The sequence below is a fragment of the Eubalaena glacialis genome, chromosome 1 (assembly GCF_028564815.1).
Source record: "Eubalaena glacialis isolate mEubGla1 chromosome 1, mEubGla1.1.hap2.+ XY, whole genome shotgun sequence".
In the NCBI taxonomy this organism is placed as follows: domain Eukaryota; kingdom Metazoa; phylum Chordata; class Mammalia; order Artiodactyla; family Balaenidae; genus Eubalaena; species Eubalaena glacialis.
Window position 1 is genome coordinate 168,238,546 of NC_083716.1, and position 18,504 is coordinate 168,257,049.

Here is an 18,504-nt window from a genome sequence, read left to right on the forward strand (position 1 = left end):
GATTTTATACAAAAATATTCTAAAGTACAAGTATAAGTTAAACACTGAATAAAACATTCACCATATGCAGTAGAAGCTATTATTAAGAATATATTCTAGGTGGTGAAATTCAAAACGATAACCGCAAGACTGTTTCCTAAACCATTCCTAATTTTAAATATTTTAGTAGTAATCACAAGGTTTAGAGTTTCATGGTAAAATTTTCATTTTTACAAATGTGAGATACACAGTTACCTTCATAGGCCTCTTTTCTCTTTAGCTTATGTAAAAAGGCAACAAAGTAATCAAAATTGCTTAGTCAGAAGTTGCCATACTATGTAAGTATATAAATTGTGAAATTTTCAAAAAATCTTATCCTTAGCTGATTCCCTTTAAAAAGAAAACAGTTATATGTTGTACATAAAACAAAAAAACACATTTCAGAAAAATGTTAAGTACTAAATCTTTTTTAAAAGTCTTTAAAAAAAAAACTATGAACAGAACAAAACATTTGCGTTTAAATAATTTTGGTGTGAAATATCTTTGGAATAGTATAAGAAACTCTTGCCAAGAGGCACCATTTTGCTGTTTACATGTTTCATTGTTCAATAATTTCCCCCAAAGGCTACAAATGACTATTTTAAAACAATGTTGATATTATTTACAGCTGTGTTTTTACCTTGAGGTACTAATTTTGCATTTGGCTCGGATGTTCTTAAAAGGTAGATCTGTGACCTAGTAATATGCCAGTTTTGATTTCCTAAGATGTTGTGTTAAAATACCATTAAAATATACATATCCTTATTACCAACCACATTCTTACGGAGAAAAATGCACATTAAACTTATTATCTTATGAACAATTTGGACTTCAGTTCCAGCTTTTGTTCCTTTTCATTCTATTAAGTAGAGTTATAAACATGGCATTTGTGGGTAATTGTAGATACCAGGATAGCAATTAAACAAAAAAAGAAAAAGTACTTAAGACTTCTACGTTGAAACAGAGTAAATACTGACACTGGGAAAATTTTAAATGGCTCATTTTTCCTAAACCATCAGTGCAAATTAGCAAACCTTTAGAAGAGTTTAGTCATGGAAAGAAGGAAGCATAATTTCATCTTCATTGGCTCCTTGTTGATACCGAACTGATGAGAAGCCCACCCAGTGCAAACGGTTCCTTTGGAAAAGCAACCAGATCAATCCGCTGATGAGACCTAAGAAACTTAGCACAGCAAATGTGATACCCATTCCTCTGTAATCAGGGCCTAGAACAGGGAAAGGTTTGACAGTGGAGGAGAGAATATAAAAGTGATCATTATTGATTTTATACATTAGGCTCTATGTCACATATGTAAACACTGTATAAATTAGATACAATAAGTACCTGATTGTTTCATAGTGTGAACACAATTCAAATTCATCATCAGACACTTAAGTGTTTTCTTTTCCAATTTAACTGTTTTCATTCAAATCCTCTTCATTGCTATAGCAATTTTCTTCCAAAGAAATTAAAGTGCTATCATTATTCTCACTTCCCTTCCCATCATCCCTTTGAGACTATCATTCCCAGTATATTACCTTACTTTGATAGCAAATTGCTAAAAGTTGTAAATGTTTGTGTTTGACTTACCTAGTGCCAAATAAAGTATTATTTGCTTTAAAGGAATTTAAGCCTTTAGGAAGACCTCATTTAGCTCCTTGCTATTCAATATCAAACACCGTCCCAGACCCTGTCTACATGCTGTCGAGATGGACTCATTTTTTCCCATGGCTTTAATACCATCTCTATGCTGCCCTCCCTTCTCTCTCATATGTCCAAAGGCACACACTGCACATGCCATGTGAATAGCTCATCTCCACATGGATGGCTCAAAATGCCAAAACAGAACTCTTGGTTTATACCACTCTAACCCTGCTCCCCCCTGCCCCCCCAAATCTTTTAGTCACTCTCCATTCCACTCAGAATGGAACCTGAACTCTTGACTCGGGATTCCAAAGCCCTAAGTGTCTGGCACCTGTCTACTTTGCAGCTCTTCCCTGAGCCCACAGCAAGTTGTTCTGTCTTAGGCTCTCTGCTCCAGCTGGCACCTCTGCCTGCTGTGACTCCTACCCTGGTCCCCAAGGCCTTTCTGATCTCAGCTTCAATATCTCCTGCTCTAAGATGTCTTCTCTGATAACCTGATCTAGAGTAGTCAACCCCCTAGTCTTGATTATATAGAGTTTATAACTATTTGATATTTTCCTCTCTTTTAAAAATAGACCTGCTTGGTTACTTATTATCTGTCTTCCTCCATTAGATTGTAAGCTCTGTGAGAAAAGGTATCTTATCTGTCTTGTACACGGGTATAGCTCCGCACATAAAACAGATAATCTAAATATTTGCTGAATCAATGCATAAATATATAGATACTGGTCACCTAGAATTAGGGTTTTATTTTTAATATTTGTGCACCAAACTGAACATTTTATGCTAATCTTTAAAAATGTTGATGTGAAAATTTTAGAGCATATTAAGATAAGATTTTTGTGGTTATTTTATGTATCAGTTATGATGAAATGGTAGTTCAAATTATGATTTCCTATAGATACTCAGGACATTTTAAGTAATTAAATAGTTTTGCATTATTGTTAATTATGAGTTTTATGGGAATGAGGAGAAAGGAAACAAACTAACTGTAGAATTAGACCTTTGAGTTTTTACATGTTTGAACTATGGAATAAAATACATCTTAACATTTTCAAAGAAATGACCTCCCTAATACTCTGGCAGCTTCCATTTTTCTTAGGAAAGAATATACAAAGTTTGGACAGTTTAGCACTTTCCTCTGGGAGTCCTAGACATCTTATGCATTTATTGTCATCTGTAATCTATCTATTTTTCTGAGGGAAAGAATCTATGAGTTAATCAAGATTGTTTGGATATACTCTAAGGACTAAGTACTTTAGGACAAAGTACAAAACTGCACATAATTGAATTGTACATTTATTTCCTGACCTATTCTGCAAAGTGTTCCTTAAGGACAGGTTACATACTTACCCAAGGGAACTGTGCAGACAACTCTTCCATAGCCACGTGAACATTCAACTTTTATCCAAGTTTCATTTGAAGCTAACAAAATGCTACATTGTCCACTGCCACTCTTAAATTTATTTGCCCATTTGACAAATGTCACTTTTGATCCATCTAACCAATTCCAAGACTGATCTAAAGAAAGAAATTAAGTATAACTATGTTTATTGCAACTAAATTACTAAGGTTAAAAGGTGCATGGCTCATATAATTTATTTCCTTAGAACTGTGCTGTGCCACTATTTTAAAATGAAATTTATTGAAAGTGAAAAAATTAAAATCAGTCCATAACCTGCACTTGCCACATTTCAAGTGTTCAATAGCCATATATGGCTAGTGATTACTACGTTGGCCAGTGTAGATATAGAACAATTTCATCTTTGCAGAAAGTTCTATTAGACAGCACTGATGTAGAATATGGTGTTTTGATTAAAGTGCAGAAAGCCTGTACATTTATTGTGTGACAGATAGACTTCTAAAGACCTGTATCCCTTTTCTCTTGCTCTCCGTCCCCCTCCCCCATTAAAAATCATTCCCAGTGTGCTGGTGGGCGAGGAAAGGTCCAGCAGGGTCCAAGAAGGCCTCCTCACCATGACTCCATTTTTGCTTTCCAGCTGAGGTTGCAACACCTTGTGGTGATAGTATAAACACAATTTATAATTCATTTAGATGGCCAACTTTGAATTCACTGACTTTTTGACACATACTTAATATTTTGGAATTCACACTCATTTTAATTATTTAGAATTCAAATGTGCATAAAATGTGAAGCAGACTTCCTATTCTTCTATCAAATTTGTACTCTTCATTCTTTATCAATTCCAAGTGCACTGAAACCCTCTATCTATTACGCCTTATTGAAAAACTCCTCCACAAACCTTTTTGAACCAAATTTCTGCAATTTTACTAAGCTAGTATGAAAAAAAAATCACCATTAAGACTTAATTTAGCTCTATGGTAAAAAACGTTCCTAGAGGGAAGGGAACAACAGGAAGAGAACTTTCTGAATAACAGTTAAAAGCTACAAGAACACCGTATGATAGACACCAGAAATCTAAGGGTTCCTGTTGGGGGACACGAGGGACACAGATATTGCCACAAGAGAAAAAAATATTCTGTTGACCCAAGTTATCTTAAGCCTCTAAAACAATTCCAGTTGATTTAACCTGATTTTCTATTTCATTAGTGTTTCCATCATTACTAATAAGTCACTTGTTTATTCATTAGGAATTTATGAGCCTCTAAAACAGCAGACCTAGCTTATTCATCAGTAAGAAGCATTCGAATTAGCCACCACTTGGCATTCTTTAGTGAGGCTGACTTGGTATTTAGGACAAGTTAGAACTCTCTTTGCACACTGTACATACAGATATGTCATTTACCGGCAGAAAGTTGAGATAATCCAAGCCAAACTCTCATGGTAATGTTATTATTTTCCCTCATCAGTCTGCTCACAAATTTATTCTCATCTTCATCCTTTATGGTAACGATAGTTGCAGAATGATCTGTTGAAGGAAAACAAACCCCAAACCAATTAGTTTTATGCAAACTAGGGAAGTGGTTTATTCTCAACCAGCCATTTGACAAAAACTATCATGATCAAGATCACGAAGATATTCAAACTTGACACAGAATGTTCTTAAAATCTGATATTTATTTCAGATTTTTAAAAATATAACATTAATAGCTTCTAAAAAAGTTAGTAATATTCTAGATTGAAACTTTGTATATAGAAAATTTACATTTCCTCAAAATGTTTACCTGGTAATATTTTTGGATCTTGGAACTACCTAACCAGTGAGACCTTTCTGTATGAACAGCTAGTCATAAGAATGGGGTATGTAATGGTAGAAGTCTGTGCTCCCCTATAGATTTTCAACACTCTCTCCTCAACAACCAGTTCTGTATAATAACTCAGCTTTAACTTTGCTTCTGTTAAAATGAAAATAAAAGCAAATAGGTTTGGGATGTCAGAGAGCATTGGCCTTCCTTTTAATATTATTTTATACATAAGAGTACTTGGTCATCCATTGTTAAGTTCCTAAATATAGTATGGCACTGAATGAGTGAGTATTCTTGAAGTTTGATAGGTTGCCCTAAACCCACAGAGATAATAGTGCTATCACCAGCATCAGGCAAGGGATAGAAACAAAATAATAACTAGACTTGGAAATCCATTCTAAATGGAATCAAATAGTCTTCAACCCAAACAAGCTTATCCATACTTGAACTAAAGCATTTCTTCTGTGGTGTGAAGTATTTAAAGAAGGGCAAAGGAAAGCCTTTTCTTCTCTACAGATCACCACAGTGTGCAGGTACTTTACCTTGTTTAATACTACATAGTCCTGTAGAAAAGGTATTATCACTATTTTACAGATGTGGAAATGGAGGGGCAAGAAGATTAAGTAAGTTTGTCAGACTTTCATAGCTAGACAGCTTTAGAAATAGAAAGTCAATCTCAATCTTTCTAATGATAAGAACAGTTACGAATGCTCTCTATTTGCAGAGCTCTGTGATAAATTAGCACACATTATCGCATTTCATTCATTTCTACAACAACCCAACCTTTCCCCAAACTTTGAAGTGAGTACTATTTTCATTCTCATTGTTCAGAGGAGAAAGAGAAACAATTATGTAGCTTCCACAATATCATTCAGCTTAGTTAGTATGGAAGCTGGGATTTGAACCCAGACCTGTCTGTCTCCAAGGCTTAAGTGCTTAAACCCTACACTACAATGACAGTAAACCTTTTTTCTACTTTAGGAGCAAGAGGCTTCTGACTTTCAGAACATGTATATAGAGCTCATAATAGTTCCCATCACGTGTAACATGTATAACACACAACAGTTCCCACACAAAAGTTTCCATCATGTAGCTAAGCAGCAACAAGGAGATTTTTAAATCAGTAAAGTGTCTCCACAAGTTAGTAAAATATATAAGATAAATGTCATCTGCCTGCCTAAATTGAGACCCAAGGATGCAGGTATTTGAAATACTCTAGGTGGTCTCCCTGGAAGTCGTTTCACAGTTTGACTACCCGCCAAGTTTCTCATGGGAGGGAGTCAATCATTGCTGCTCTTTCATTTTAGTTAAATCTGAAGACAAAAAGTCCTGTCCCTTATAGTGTTCAGAGGTGTGGGCCATCCCTTTTGCGGAACGGATGAACAACCCATGCTTCTTACACTTTGTTACCCTGGTCAGGCTAAGCTTACTTATTAATGACCAGGTAATGAAAAATCTACAATTTTGTATTTACTGCTTAACCAACTTCACAAAAAATCAGCTTCTTAATCCTTTCATTTAAGCATATCTAGCTATATTTAAAGCAGTTTCATTTGTCAGTATTTTCACATAATAGTTTACTTAGCAATTTTTTATTCTATTTCTTCCCACTTACTTTTATTTACCATGTACATATTGTTACATTGATCATTTTTTTTAACACCTTTATTGGAGCATAACTGCTTTGCAATGTTGTGTTAGTTTCTGTTGTGTAACAAAGTGAATCAGCTATATGCATACGTATATCCCCATATCCCCTCCCTCTTGCGTCTCCCTCCCACCCTCCCTATCCCACCCCTCTAGGAGGTCACAAAGCACTGAGCTGATCTCCCTGTGCTATGTGGCTGCTTCCCACTAGCTATCTATTTTACATTTGGTAGTGTATATATGTCAATATTACTCTCACACTTTGTCTCAGCTTACCCTTCCCCCTCCCCGTGTCCTCAAGTCCATTCTCTACGTCTGCGTCTTTATTCCTGTCCTGCCCCTAGATTCGTCAGACGATTTTTTTTTTAGATTCCATATATATGTGTTAGCATACGGTATTTGCTTTTCTCTTTCTGACTTACTTCACTCTGTATGACAGACTCCAGGTCCATCCACCTCACTACAAATAACTCAATTTCGTTTCTTTTTATGGCTGAGTAATATTCCATTGTATATATATGCCACATCTTCTTTATACATTCATCTGTCGATGGAGACTTACGTTGCTTCCATGTCCTGGCTATTGCAAATAGAGCTGCAATGAACATTGTGGTACATGACTCTTTTTGAATTATGGTTTTCTCAGGGTATATGCCCAGTAGTGGGATTGCTGGGTCATATGGTAGTTCTATTTTTAGTTTTTTAAGGAACCTCCATATTGTTCTCCATAGCGGCTGTATCAATTTACATTCCCACCAACAATGCAGCAGGGTTCCCTTTTCTCCACACCCTCTCCAGCATTTATTGTTTGTAGACTTTTTGACCGGTGTGAGGTGATACCTCACTGTAGTTTTGATTTGCATTTCTCTAATGATTAGTAATGTTGAGCATCCGTTCATGTGTTTGTTGGCAATCTGTATATCTTCTTTGGAGAAATGTCTATTTAGGTCTTCTGTCCATTTTTGTATTGGGTTGTTTGCTTTTTTGATATTGAGCTGCATGAGCTGCTTGTATATTTTGGAGATTAATCCTTTGTCTGTTGCTTTGTTTGCAAATATTTTCTCCCATTCTGAGGGTTGTCTAATCCGATTTGGATTCCTTTTCTTTCTTTTTCTTCTCTGATTGCCATGGCTAAAACTTTATGGTTTCCTTTGCTGTTCAAAAGCTTTTAAGTTTCATTACGTTCCATTTGTTTATTTTTGTTTTTATTTCCATTTCTCTAGGAGGTGGGTCAAAAAGGATCTTGCTGTGATTATGTCATAGAGTGTTCTGCCTATGTTTTCCTCTAAGAGTTTTATAGTGTCTGGCCTTACATTTAGGTCTTTATTTTTGTGTATGGTGTTAGGGAGTGTTCTAATTTCATTCTTTTACATGTAGCTGTCCAGTTTTCCCAGCACCACTTATTGAAGAGGCTGTCTTTTCTCCATTGTATATTCTTGCCTCCTTTATCAAAAATAAGGTGACCATATGTGCGTGGGTTTATCTCTGGGCTTTCTATCCTGTTCCATTGATCTATATTTCTGTTTTTGTGCCAGTACCATACTGTCTTGGTTACTGTAGTTTTGTAGTATAGTCTGAAGTCAGGGAGCCTGATTCCTCCAGTTCCGTTTTTCTTTCTCAGGATTGCTTTGGCTACTCAGGGTCTTTTGTGTTTCCATACAAATTGTGAAATTTTTTGTTCTAGTTCTGTGAAAAATGCCAGTGGTAGTTTGATAGGGATTGCACTGAATCTGTAGATTGCTTTGTGTAGTATAGTCATTTTCACAATGTTGACTCTTCCAATCCAAGAACATGGTATATCTCTCCATCTGTTGGTATCATCTTTAATTTCTTTCATCAGTGTCTTATAGTTTTCTGCATACAGGTCTTTTGTCTCCCTAGGTAGGTTTATTCCTAGGTATTTTATTCTTTTTGTTGCAATGGCAAATGGGAGTGTTTCCTTAATTTCACTTTCAGATTTTTCATCATTAGTGTACAGGAATGCAAGAGATTTCTGTGCATTAATTTTGTATCCTGCTACTTTACCAAATTCGTTGATTAGCTCTAGTAGTTTTCTGGTAGCATCTTTAGGATTCTCTATGTATAGTATCATGTCATATTCAAACGGTGACAGCTTTACTTCTTCTTTTCCGATTTGGATTCCTTTTATTTCTTTTTCTTCTCTGATTGCTGTGGCTAAAACTTCCAAAACTATGTTGAATAATAGTGGTGAGAGTGGGCAGCCTTGTCTTTTTCCTGATCTTAGAGGAAGTGGTTTCAGTTTTTCACCATTGAGAATGATGTTGGCTGTGGGTTTTTCATATATGGCCTTTATGTCATATATGTTGAGGTAGGCTCCCTCTATGCCGACTTTCTGGAGAGTTTTTATCATAAATGGGTGTTGAATTTCGTCAAAAGCTTTTTCTGCATCTATTGAGATGATCATATGGTTTTTCTCCTTCAATTTGTTAATATGGTGTATCACATTGATTGACTTGCATATATTGAAGAATCCTTGGGATAAACCCCACTTGATCATGGTGTATGATCCTTTAATGTGCTGTTGGATTCTGTATGCTAGTATTTTGTTGAGGATTTTTGCATCAATGTTCATCAGTGATATTGGCCTGTAGTTTTCTTTTTTTGTGTCATCTTTGTCTGGTTTTGGTATCAGGGTGATGGTGGCCTCGTAGAATGAGTTTGGGAGTGTTTCTCCCTCTGCTATATTTTGGAAGAGTTTGAGAAGGATAGGTGTTAGCTCTTCTCTAAATGTTTGACAGAATTCGCCTGTGAAGCCATCTGGTCCTGGGCTTTTGTTTGTTGGAAGATTTTTAATCACAGTTTCAATTTCAGTGCTTGTGATTGGTATGTTTATATTTTCTATTTCTTCCTGGTTCAGTCTTGGAAGGTTGTGGTTTTCCAAGAATTTGTCCATTTCTTACAGGTTGTCCATTTTATTGGCATGTAGTTGCTTGTAGTAATCTCTCATGATCCTTTGTATTTCTGCAGTGTCAGCTGTTACTTCTCCTTTTCAGTTCTAATTCTGTTGATTTGAGTCTTCTCTTTTTTTCTTGATGAGTCTGGCTAATGCTTTATCAATTTTGTTTATCTTCTCAAAGAACTAGCTTTTAGTTTTATTGATCTTTGCTATTGTTTCCTTCATTTCTTTTTAATTCTGATCTGATCTTTATGATTTCTTTTCTTCTGCTAACTTTGGGTTTTTTGTTCTTCTTTCTCTAATTGCTTTAGGTGTAAGGTTAGGTTGTTTATTTGAGATTTTTCTTGTTTCTTGAGGTAGGACTGTATTGCTATAAACTTCCCTCTTAGAACTGCTTTTGCTGATCCTGTAGGTTTTGGGTCGTCGTGTTTTCATTGTCATTTATTTCTAAGTATTTTTTGATTTCCTCTTTGATTTGTTTAGTGATCTCTCGTTTATTTAGTAGCATATTGTTTAGCCTCCATGTGTTTGTATTTTTTACAGGTTTCTTCCTGTAATTGATATCTAGTCTCATAGCATTGTGGTCAGAAAAGATACTTGATACGATTTCAATTTTCTTAAATTTACCAAGGCTTGATTTGTGACCCAAGATATGCTCTATCCTGGAGAATGTTCCATAAGCACTTGAGAAGAAAGTGTATTCTGTTGTTTTTGGATGGAATGTCCTATAAATATCAATTAAGTCCATCTTGTTTAATGTATCATTTAAAGCTTGTGTTTCCTTCTTTATTTTCATTTTGGATGATCTGTCCATTGGTGAAAGTGGGGTGTTAATGTCCCCTACTATTATTGTGTTACTGTTGATTTCCCATTTTATGGCTGTTAGCATTTGCCTTATGTATTGAGGTGATCCTATGTTGGGTGCATAAATATTTATAATTGTTATATCTTCTTCTTGGATTAATCCCTTGATCATTATGTAGTGTCCTTCTTTGTCTCTTGTAACAGTCTTTATTTTAAAGTCTATTTTGTCTGATATGAGAATTGCTACTTCAGCTTTCTTTTGATTTCCATTTGCATGGAATATCTTTTTCCATCCCCTCACTTTCAGTCTGTATGTGTCCCTAGGTCTGACACTGATCATTTTTAATGGCTATTTCAGTATTACATTGAGCTCATATATCATAAAATACTTAACTGTTTCCCCACCACTAGGCAATTGGGTAATAATTCTATTATAATTAGTGAATGCTTTAGAAATATTTTCAAAAATATAATCTTTGTTTTAAAGGGTTTCGTTAAGAAAAATTCCAATGATTAAATTACTGAGTCAAAGAAAGTCAACACATTTTAACTTACCGAGCTCTGAACAAAACCGTCTGGCTTCTGAGAAACTGTGCAATGCCTGATCAGACGTGTAACAGTGGTCCCTGTACTGAATCCACTGTGAGTCATTCCCTTTTACTGCTGGACATCTTGATGAGTATGTACGAGAGGACACCTCTTTAGCTGTAGAAGTGTTAGAGATAACTGTGAAAATGCACAGAAAAAAATGACTGACTTTTAAAATCTCATTAAATGTCACTGACACTGTGGTTGACACTGTGGTTCCTGTGGGTAAGAAGCATTCAACTCAATACACATCGGAGACAGCTGCAGCCCACACTGTATGAGTATGCATTCTTGTTAGTTGTTGGAATACCATTTTTAAAACTGAGAATACAGAGGAAAGTACTTAGCCCTCTAAGATGAATTTAGACTAAAGTAAAAACAATTGGAAAGACAGACTAGGAGAAGAAGAAAAGACAGCTTGGGTAGAACTGTAACTACTTTGAAATAATAATTAAAATTCTTTATTTCTTTGGATTCCTTTTTTTTTTTCTTTTTTAAGAATTTCACTTATTTATTTATTTATTTTTGGCTGTGTTGGGTCTTCATTTCTGTGTGAGGTCTTTCTCTAGTTGCGGCAAGCGGGGGCCACTCTTCATCGCGGTGCGCGATGATATCTTCATCACTATTGCGGCCTCTCTTGTTGCGGAGCACAGGCTCCAGACACGCAGGCTCAGTAGTTGTGGCGCACGGGCTTAGTTGCTCCGTGGCATGTGGGATCTTCCCAGACCAGGGCTCGAACCCATGTCCCCTGCATTGGCAGGCAGATTCTCAACCACTGCGCCATCAGGGAAGCCCCTGGATTCCTTTTTATAGCAATAATAAAAACGTAGTTGAACCTTGCCATAAAAAAAAATTACACCCACAAGTGGAAATTTGGTAATTTGTTTACAAAGCACAACAGATCAGCCCAGTAAAATCTGTCTCAAACAAAAAAAGTAAGTGTGGCTTCACAGCTCTTAACAATTCCCCTTGTTTCCACTTAAACTCTTTAAGTTTTAATTGTGCTGTGTAACACAAGAAGCCTGTGTAATGAAGCCTGTGCCCCTTAAGACCATTGTTAATTCCAACAGAAGAGAGTATGAGAACTGGAAAGTAAATTGCTGGCATCCTGTTGCTGGGGTACAGATTATCTGAGTCAAATATCTGACCTCGTATGGCCAGTAATCTCGACCCAAACCATTGTTCTGTATGCATTATGTATGGTCTGCATATCCTTCAGTCACTGAAGGCCTTTTCTGCTTTTTTCTCCTTGTCACAGTTTGGTAGAATTCTTTTTATTTATGATCACTATGATTCCAGAAGAATGGCTGCTGTCCTTTCCTTCTTCATCAGGAGACTTCAGGATGGCTCTCCATTCCTCCTTCTTCTTCTCTATCCTCTGTTTCTCCACCTGGGCTTGTTCTTTTTTGAAATCTAGTTATTTGATTGGCTTCTGCCTCCATACTTCCCACTAATGCCACTAGTTTGAGTTCCAAGTCTTCTTCCTTCAGTTTGACAATTGATTACTCCTGGGTAAGTTTCCCAGTTGCAGATGACGTTTGGTAATCTGCAAATTCATCTGCAAAGTCTGTAAGACTTGTGACAACTCTTCATTAATGCTGCCGGAGGAGGAAGACGGTACTAGCAAGCTCTTGATTCTACCACATTGTGAATATAGTTTCTTTGCCAAAAATATACAGCTGACTACTCCTTCATTGCACAGGCATTAATGTGTGTTGCTTCATTAGATGCAAAACATGTTGAACATTGGCTACTAATGCATGGCTAGGACAAGTGGACTTTTATGAATGGGCTGGCTTTAAAAAAATTCTTCTTACACTGGGAACATATGGAAATGCCTTATCTTCAAAGTCTATTTGTTTCTAGTCCAGGCTGCAACTGGGCTGTTTTAGACTGCATACATTTTCTTTCCTTACTGTTCTTCGTGAAGTTTTGCTTCCAACTCCTGCATTGTGGTAAGTTTGTTATATTCCTGTCAAGAAGATTCAACTTTTTTGAAAGGGGTAAAATACATGCAACATAAAATTTACCACTATAACTATTTTTAACTGTACCATTCAGTGGCATTAAGTACATTCACATTATTGTGCAAACATCACCACCATCCACCTCCAAAATTTTTTCATTTTGCAAAATTGAAACTTTGTTCCCATTAAATAATAACTCCTCATTCCTCCCTCCTCCCCGCAACCACCATTCTACTTTATGTCCCTGTGAATTTGGCAACTCTAGGTACCTCATATAAGTGCAATCTTACAGTATTTGTCCTTTTGTGACTGGCTTATTTCACTAAGCATAATGTCTTCAAGGTTCACCCATGTCGCATTGTGTCAGAATTTCCTTTCTTTTTAAGGCTGAATAATATTCCACAGGATGTACACAGCACATTTTGCTTATCCATTCATCTATCAATGGACACTTGAGTTGCTTCTACCTTTTGGCTATTGTGAATAGTGCTGATATGAACATGGTTTTACAAATATCTGTTCGAGTCCCTGTTTTCACTTCTTTTGGGTACATACCCAGATGTGGGATTGCTGGATCATACAGTAATTCTATGTTAAATTTTTTGAGGAGTCATCATACCATTTTCCACAGTGGCTAAACACCATTTTATAGTCCCACCAGCAATGCACAAGGGTTCCAATTTCTCCACATCCTCACCAATACTTGTTATTTTCTTTTTTTTTTTAAGATCCAGTTTAAGTTTGCACTTGTATTCGTTTCCCAGGGCTGCCATAATAAATTAGCACAAACTTGGTGACTTAAAACGACAGAAATTTATTCTCTCATAGTTCTGGGGACTAGAAGTCTGAAAATAAGGTGTTAGCAGGGTTGGTTCTTTCTAGAGGCTCTGAGGAAGGATCTGCTTCATGCCTCTCTCCTAGCTTCTCGTGGTTGCTGGCAATCCTTGGCTTGTAGCTGCATCACTGCAATCTCTGCCTCTGTTATCAAATGGCCTTCTTCTTGTGTGCCTGAGTCTCTCTTCTTATAAGAACACCAGTCATTGGATTTAGGGCCCATCCTAATCCAGTATGACCTCATCTTAACTAACTACCTCTGCAAAGACTATTTCTAAATAAGGTCACATTCTGAGGTTCTGGGTGGACATGCATTTTGGGGAACACCATTCAACCCAATACATCACTGAATTTGTGTTTGAGCTGTTGTCATTCTCCGTCATCCTATAAAGTCTGTTTCTCTAACACAGATGTCCTCTCCATTTCTACATGCTTTATCATATTTCTCATGTGTTTCAATTGTTTTTCTAAAAGATTAAATTTATTTTCTATACCTAACAACTAAGATGTCAGTTCTTGATTGTGTTTTTATTCCTCATTCTCTATATCATTCTCCTTTTCTTGTATTCACTTGTATATCTAGATAAGGTGTTCACATTTTCTTCTGCTTAAATCTGTTGAAATTCCAAATGTTAAATCTCTCTTGAGGAGTCTTCAGAGCAGAAAATATGGTAAGCACCGAGAACCAGAAGCTTCAGACAACCACATGGCCACATCTCGGGGCCTGCCCAGAGGGCCTCTGCAGCTTGCACTGTAGGTTCTTGTGCTCTTCATCATGATTCATACTCCACCCACCAGGGACGACCCCAGGTCCAGCCCCTGATGGAAGGGGCTCTTTCTTTAGATTTTAAGGATCCTATATGTTTGGAAAACATTTAGTTACACAAAACATTTCTTTACTATAGAAACTTTCAGAGCCATCAGTATGGTAAATCATAGAGGTATTTCCCAAATTTCTATGCTGTAGAACCCTTTTTTAAAAGGAGCATCTCAGCCTTTGAAAAACATTGCTAAGTGAAATTAAAATTCACAAATTCTAGAGTAAAACTCATCTAGTGACAGAACAATTGAAAGTCTTTGAGAACAAATTCCCTGAATGGGCATACCATATTTGTTTCTCTTCACAAAGTATCAAAATTATTTTGATAGGACTTGTGAATAAACCTTATTTAAAATCTACAAAAAGTTCCTTTGAGTATTTAATCATGTGCATAAAATAAATGTCATGTTTTAGTAAATATACAGTTATTTGAAATCAAGTCTTACGTTTTGTAGATTTATAACAAATAGCACCATCCTTAACAGAGTTGCATTTTTCATGTTTCCAAATTCCTTTTGGATCCAAGACAACACAATTTCCAGCAGATTTTTTATCTTTCCATGGGATATAGTCAAAGGCACTGCCATCAGACCATTCAAAACTTGATTCACTTCCCTGTGTTAAGAATAACAGAGATAACTTGAATTCAGATGTATGACTTCAAAAAGAACATTAAGAAGAACATGCATGCTTTAAAAAATACAGGGATGGAGTGTTAATTATTTGCTTACAAGTATTGTAGATCTGGACCTACTTGTAAAATCAGGGATTTATTTTTGATGCATTGATTTGAGACATTTGCTCTGGCATAATTTAAACAGGACTTTAAATTTCGAGACAGGGTTACTATACTCTATCTCTAGATTTGTTTTTTCTTTTAAAGGATGAGTTTATATAACACTTGAAATTAAATGACATGCAAATGTCTTCCATTTGTCACAATTACAGATTTACAGTCTCAACCTTCACATTATTCTAAATATTGTCTTTTATGTTTTATAGTTTTGTGGTTTGTGTCTCTGGCTAGATTGTTTCATGTTACAGAAGTCATCAAGCAGCAGGGGTCTGGAAGAGAAAAATACTTCCCAAGAAACTCATATGGGAAGGTTAGTTTTGACTTGTCCTCGATTCTATAATCCTAATTTGCCATCCTTTTATTTTCCCCACTTTGTTCTAAAGATTATTTAAATTAGGCCTTCAATTCTAATCTCAATAGATGTCTATTTTTTGTACACTAGACATCATTATCAGTACATGAATATCCTAATTAATAGGGTTCGAATAGTGGTACAAAAGACGTGTTTACCCACAGAAGATTATTTTCAAATAGTGTTAATTTCTAGGGGGAAAGTGGGGAGAAAATATACATCTATTAGTCCTAATGTTAAGAGTTTTACTTGGCACCTTATACAGTATAAATTTTGTGCTAATAATCCTCTGTTAAGGAAAATATTATCACCCCAATTTTACAGATGAGGAAGTAAGCTTGCAAAGGTTTAATAACTTGCTTGTGATCACCCAACATGTAAACAGAAGACCTGCCACTAGTACTGGAACTCAGGTTTTTCTGAGCCTGTGCTATTCCCTTTTCACCAGCTCTCCAACTGGTCTATCCCAAATAGGTTACAGAGGTGTTGTTGAGACATTAATCTACTAAGCCCTTGGGATGGCTTGGCAGTGTCTAGGGCAGCTGCAGTCCTGGCCATTTGCCTAGCTCACTCTATAAATATAATTTTCCATTTGTTCTATGTTGTGAAAAGATAGAAAGCACTATGGTATGCAAATGTAATCCGAGGACTTAATCTGATGTTATACTTTGAATTAATATTTTATGCTCAAATTTCCAGCCCTCTAACATATTTGGAAAATTTCTGGAAAACAAAACAAGACTTACATCATGACTTGAGAGCCCAACCCATAGTGGAAATCCATCACGCTTTACGATATCTTCCAGAAAAAGCTGGCCATTTTGGTCATGAACACTTGCCAAATGACCTCCACTTTGAGAACATGTATTTAATGCTTCATACCATGTTACGCTTTTTTGAATAACGTTATAAATACCATCTTCATATGGAATAAACCGTGGCAGAGTAGTATTATAGTCTTCCTTGTAGTCAACTGTAATATTTAAATTAAAAGTGTTAGTGATTAAATTTAAATTATTCAAAATACATATTTTGGGTAAGGTTGGACATGCAATCATTTCAAAAGTTAAATAAAACTGGGCCTCTTATTAATAAGGGAGGTCAAATGCATACTTTCTTTTTCTTATGGCCACAGCATATATAATAGGCTCTTAACTATTACAATTGTCTGAGTGATTAAAGAAAGGCATAAACATTGTCTTTTATTTAAGGACCTCACATATTAGTTGGGCACAGAAAACAACAACACCTGAAATGAGGGCAAAACAATTAGCCACTAAAATATGTGTGAATGACTAGAGAAAGAGTCATCTGAATTAAGGTAGTCAGAAAACCTGCTTGATAAATTAGATCTCCAGACTTTAGGTTAGCTGAAATTAGGACTAAAAAGAAATAAGGTAAGCAGAAAGTCAGCTAAAAACAAACAACAGTAATAACAAAACCACAATGATGAGGGTATTTCAAAGGGACACAGAAGCCAAGTAAAAGAGCTCCCAATGGCCAAATCTGAAACAATTTGAGCAAAATATTAAATAATACAGTCTATTAGATTATAACCCAAAGTATAAAATAAATAACCATGAGCCCGTGCTGATATAAATAAATAACGAAATAAATTTTTTTTAATGGGAGAGAATAGACAAATCTCCTGTGTAGAATTCCAAGTAACTTATATAGATACTTCCCACCTCAGGAAGGTAGAGAATAACTCTCCATTCCACAAGTAAGGACTGAGTATGGTAACTTCCTTACAAAGAGTACGATATGGAAAGGGGGAAGAAGAGTAACTCTGCAGTGGAGAAAGCTAATGAACATTACCTAGACCCAGGTGATCAAGGTTAAAATCAACAGTGATAAGTAAGTCATGCTGACAGCATATACCCTTCACAGGATGTGATGAGAATGACATTTTACCTCTGTGGTTTTTTCCCTAAACCCCAAACCCATAACCCCAGTTTAATCATGAGAAAAACATCAGCCAACCCAAACTGAGGGACATTCTACAAAACACATGACCAGTGCTCCTTGAAATTGTCAAGAAAAGCAAGAAAATCTGAGAAACTATCACAGCTGAGAAGAACCTAAGGCGACATGAAGACCAAGTGTAACGTGGTATCCTGGATGAATTCCTGAACAGAAAACCAACAAGAAGTAAAAACTAAGGAAATCTGAACAAGGTATGGACTTTAGGTAACAATAATTTACCAACATTGGTTTATTTGTTGTGACAAGTGTACCATACTAATGTTAGATGTCAACAACAGGGGAAACTGGTTATGGTGTACGTGGGAACTCTCTGTACTATCTTTGCGACTTTTCTGTAAATATAAAACTATTCTAAGATGAAAATTTTATTTAAAAAGGAAAAAAAAAAGAAGGTAGAAGACATCATGACGGGAAAAAAAAACCATAAATAAAGGTGGAAATGAGAATGGTTATACACTGTACCTGGGACAATGAAGAGATCAGCCTGACAGGAAAAGATACTTACTGAACCAAAAATGGGGGAAAAATGGAGACTGGGAGAAGGCCTAGAATTTTAGAAGAGACTCTGTTTTCTAAAAAGTCTCAAAAGCTTACATGAAATCAAAGCAATTAATAATAGGGAATCCCTGGAGATTGTTGATGGAAATGGTGCATCAGAAAGTTATTCTGCAGAACTATGAAGGGAGAAAATGGGCCTGGATGCAACTGTGATGGGCTCCATGTTAGCAGAGGGCTTAGAGCAGAATGGCCGTAGTAACAGTTTTTAAGCTGTGAAAAATTTAAAACTGACATGCATTTAAAAATACACTTATTTAAGGAATTAGGCAAGGTTGAGAGACATTCACTTTCAGCCTGGAATGTCAAAACTCTACCCAAACACACTTCCTTATTTATAGAAATCTTATCCATCCTTAAGGTCCAACCAAGTTTTTCCTCCTCCTCAGTACATTCTTTGTTTTCATT

At 36.0% G+C, this 18,504-nt stretch overlaps 1 protein-coding gene and 1 pseudogene across 2 annotated transcripts in view; both read right to left on the reverse strand.

The window, feature by feature from the left end:
* The window catches only part of LOC133087378 (CD302 antigen), a 129,502-nt gene that overhangs the window by 35,128 nt on the left and 75,870 nt on the right, over positions 1 to 18,504 (reverse strand). The window contains exons 30-35 of one of the 2 annotated variants that reach the window (XM_061184399.1): positions 16,302 to 16,528; positions 14,854 to 15,022; positions 10,754 to 10,903; positions 4,431 to 4,553; positions 3,016 to 3,183; positions 932 to 1,243 (exon numbers count right to left, since the gene is read on the reverse strand). In XM_061184399.1, the coding sequence (XP_061040382.1) occupies positions 1,065 to 1,243; positions 3,016 to 3,183; positions 4,431 to 4,553; positions 10,754 to 10,903; positions 14,854 to 15,022; positions 16,302 to 16,528 (1,016 nt within the window). In that variant the 3' untranslated portion in view covers positions 932 to 1,064. Of the gene's footprint in view, positions 1 to 931; positions 1,244 to 3,015; positions 3,184 to 4,430; positions 4,554 to 10,753; positions 10,904 to 14,853; positions 15,023 to 16,301; positions 16,529 to 18,504 lie in introns of those variants that run through there. The other variant, XM_061184389.1, reaches the window with a different exon arrangement.
* LOC133075323 (centrosomal protein of 57 kDa-like) lies at positions 11,922 to 12,737 on the reverse strand (annotated as a pseudogene).